This window comes from Corvus brachyrhynchos, unplaced genomic scaffold (assembly GCF_000691975.1).
Source record: "Corvus brachyrhynchos isolate BGI_N302 unplaced genomic scaffold, ASM69197v1 scaffold149, whole genome shotgun sequence".
NCBI classification, from domain to species: domain Eukaryota; kingdom Metazoa; phylum Chordata; class Aves; order Passeriformes; family Corvidae; genus Corvus; species Corvus brachyrhynchos.
This window is the reverse complement of record NW_008240021.1, coordinates 303,045-306,438: the sequence shown is the minus strand read 5'-3', so window position 1 is coordinate 306,438 and position 3,394 is coordinate 303,045. Positions and strand designations below refer to the sequence as shown.

Sequence of the window (3,394 nt, the reverse complement as noted above, 5' to 3'; positions counted from 1 at the left end):
ATGTCAGGAATTCAGGTTCCATACCTGGTCCCTGCTGCTGTAGCTCAGGTTCTGGTAAAACCTTGCCACCAGGTTGCTGAGCAAGCTCCTGTTAGGAAAAGAAGCCCAAACCAACCCCCAACAAAACCAGGCTGGGAAAGAGGTTTTTTTTTTTTGAAAGAGTTTTTAATAAGGTGAGAATGGTAATTAATCCACGGAGTTGCTTTGAAGAAGCTTCCAAATGAATCCTTGTGATGGGAGGAAAATTATTTTCCCAGATCAATCTCGAAGTTTCAACCTGTGGATTTTTTTGTTGCACAAGCTGCTGAGCTGAGGGATTCATTTCCCATCCCCAAAGAATCAGGAATGTGAGGCAGTTTTCCTGCTGCCTTCATTCCAGCCCTTTCCCGGAGCGGGGCTGCTGTGGCAGGAACATTTTCCATCGGGCAATGTCCCATTGCAGCGGGAGCAGCGCGGGCCGGGAGCTGCGTGGAATTACTGCCAGTGGAAACTATGCTGCAAGAAAGAGGCTGGGGAGCAGCTGCCGAGCTCGGCTCAGCTGGATTTTCCATGCTCCCGGTAATTAGCAGAGGGAAGCTGACTAATTGCTGACGTCACCTCTTTCCAGTGCCGCTTACATTTTGTTCCCGACTCCCTCCAAGCATGCGGGACTCTGCTCAGGAATTCGCTGTCACACACAGGATGCTCTGAGAGCTTTTTTTCACCAGGGGCTGGACTCTCTTGCCTTATAAACGCTGCCTGCAGCAGCCAGGGCTCCCGAAAATCCCGGGATTTCTGCGGGAATCGCTCGGGCCGAGCCCCAAAATGCATTTCCGCAATTTTCATTACAGTTTTAGCTCGCTCATCGCCTGCCTGGCAGATGGGGATGTCTTCACCCAGCCAGAAACGAGGGTAGGTTTGATGGGGTTATTTCTGGGAACTTCACTTTGGAGGTGCTGCTTTTTCCTTCCTTGGAAGGCAATTCCAGTGTGCTGTGAAAGGCTTGGAGCTTGGAGGTGTGCACCAGCCTGCTCTGATGGGAATGGCTCCAGCTCTGGGAATTATTCAATCTTAGCTGTGTGTGGCTGGGAAAATTATTTCAATTTTCTCTCCAGACTTCTTTGACTGTTTGGCGTATTCTGAATTTTCAGCAAATATTTAATTCTTATTTTGGTAGCAAGATCCACCAGTTTATAATTCATTTGATACTTTTCTTGGGATTTTTTTTCCTGCTAAAACTATAAGAAGTCCTCTTGGATCTGTGTTTAACTGATTGGCAATATAAAAGAAATAATAAATAATGTAAATATAAAATAATATAAAATATTTATTGGTCCTGATACAGTGAATTGTTGACTGCTAAGATACCTTAAGGGCAAAAATAACATTTTCTTTTTAGTGTCATAGTGCCAAAGTGACATTTCTGACCACTGCAATCACATATTTAAATAAATTAAAAAATATATATATAAAACTGATCTCTCTGGGTTTAAATATGGAATGGGAACTTGGAAATGCAGTTTTTGGGTGTATTTTTCATGGTTGTATCTCAGCTCTGAGGCTCCCAAATTCCAGCTCTGTGTGGGGAGGGTTCTGCTCCTGTTTCAGAGCTCATTCTGAAGAAGCTGGAGAAGCAGAACAGCTCTGATTTTAAAATCTCTTTGAAATATAATGATTTTACACCCAGCTGTGGTGAGTTTGTGAAGTGGAGCTTCTCAGGGAGGAAGATGAAATTCTGAATTACTTCCTGCCTTCTTATGTAATTTCCCTGCTTTTTTCCCCTCTACTAATTAAAAATATTACAGTAAAAACCCCTCAGTGAAGTAATGTTTATTTTGGCTTTGTCCTGAGTTTCTAGGAAGCTTTTAGGGGAGAGAAAATGTCTGGAAATGCCTCAAATTTGAATCCTGAACCCATTGGAATAAAACACTTGGGAAGGGCCTGGCAGCTCCAGAGCCACCTCTTGTGTCTCTCCTTTGGCCTGGAATCCTGAAGAGAGAGTGGAAGCACTTTACATAAATGAAATGAAAAATAGCAGGAAAGCAGGAGATGTTCATGGACTTTATTCTGTGTGCTGAGTCACTGAAGAAAATCACATTTAGCTTGACAATCAAATAGGATTTTTTCATTTTTCTCTATTAAAACTTGTATTGGTTCCCTTGAAATTTGCACATTTAGGCAAAGGCTTGGCAGACTTTTTTCAAGGCTTTTGGGTGTTAATTTTATATGAAACATTTCTTTTCAATATCTTAGCGTTGTGAAATTGGGGTGTCTCATCCAACACTTATTCCTGTTAATATAATAAGTGATAATATATAATAATACTGCTTATTAATGATAATCATCTGCTTTAATGATGCAGAGAAAATAAGTGATAAGGCAGAAAGGTTCATTCTAGAAAGAAAAAGGAAAAAACCCAAATTAAGCTGTTACAATAATCTATATTTAAAAGTGGTCATTTGCCCTTATTAGTAACTTTTTAATTAATGTCTTTATTAGTGTTTAAGACTGATTTTCTCCTCTGTTCCTTTCTCTCCAGGCCAAATTTGAATCCCTGTTCCGACCCTACGACAGGGACCTCACCTTTCAGTATTTTAAGAGCTTCAAAAGAGTGAGAATTAACTTCAGCAACCCTTTATCTGCAGCAGATGCCAGGATCCAGTTGGACAAGACAGAATTCCTTGGAAAAGAACTCAAACTCTATTTTGCTCAGGTAAAGCTTTTTGGGATTATCCTTGGGGGGATTCAAGCAGAATTTCCTCCTTCATGGTCATTTTTTCAGATTAATTAGAGGATCCAAGGTTGTTCCAGAGCTCCATGGATTTGGAGGCTGTTGGTATTTTCCATTTATTCTCCCTCTGAATTGAGTGGATAACCTTGGGTGGGAATCAGCACATTCCAAGAATTTAAAGGGCTGGGGGAGGCTGGTTGTGCTCTGCCAGCACCCAGGGAGTCCCTGAGGGATCCAAGGTTTGGAGCTGCCCATTCCGGGCTCTCCCTGCCCTTCCCGTTCTTGGGGATCTCCCCCAGAGCAGCTCTGGAGCTCGCTGGCCTCTGCTCCTACAGAAACCCTGGCTCTGGGAATCAGGCTGCTTTTCCAGCTGCTTTTCCAGCTGCTTTTCCCTCTGAAATGGAGTGGGAAAATGAATCCATGAGTGACCCCAGGGACAGCCCCCATGATCCAGGTTATTCCTATCCCTCCTGGAATTGCCTCACTCTCACTGGTGGGGGTGACTTCCAGCACCATTTCTCATTAGGCCTTAGAGGCCGTGTCCTCCTGCTCGAGTCTTGTAAGGGCAGATGTTTGATTTGAAGGGAAAAGCATCCCTTGGAATTTCCCTTGGAGCTGTGGTATCCTGGCTGGTGCTGCCACCCTGAGTGCTGGGCAGAGCATGACATCCGTGCCAGGCTTCCC

General features: G+C 43.6%; 1 protein-coding gene across 1 annotated transcript in view; it reads left to right on the top strand.

Annotated features, from left to right (window-relative positions):
* The first annotated feature begins 568 nt into the window (after positions 1-568).
* Positions 569-3,394, top strand: part of RCAN1 (regulator of calcineurin 1) — a 7,913-nt gene continuing 5,087 nt past the window's right edge. Inside the window, exons 1-2 of the mRNA XM_008640675.2 lie at positions 569-891; positions 2,519-2,692. Coding sequence (XP_008638897.1) covers positions 805-891; positions 2,519-2,692 — 261 coding nt within the window. The 5' untranslated portion in view covers positions 569-804. The remainder of the gene's footprint in view (positions 892-2,518; positions 2,693-3,394) is intronic.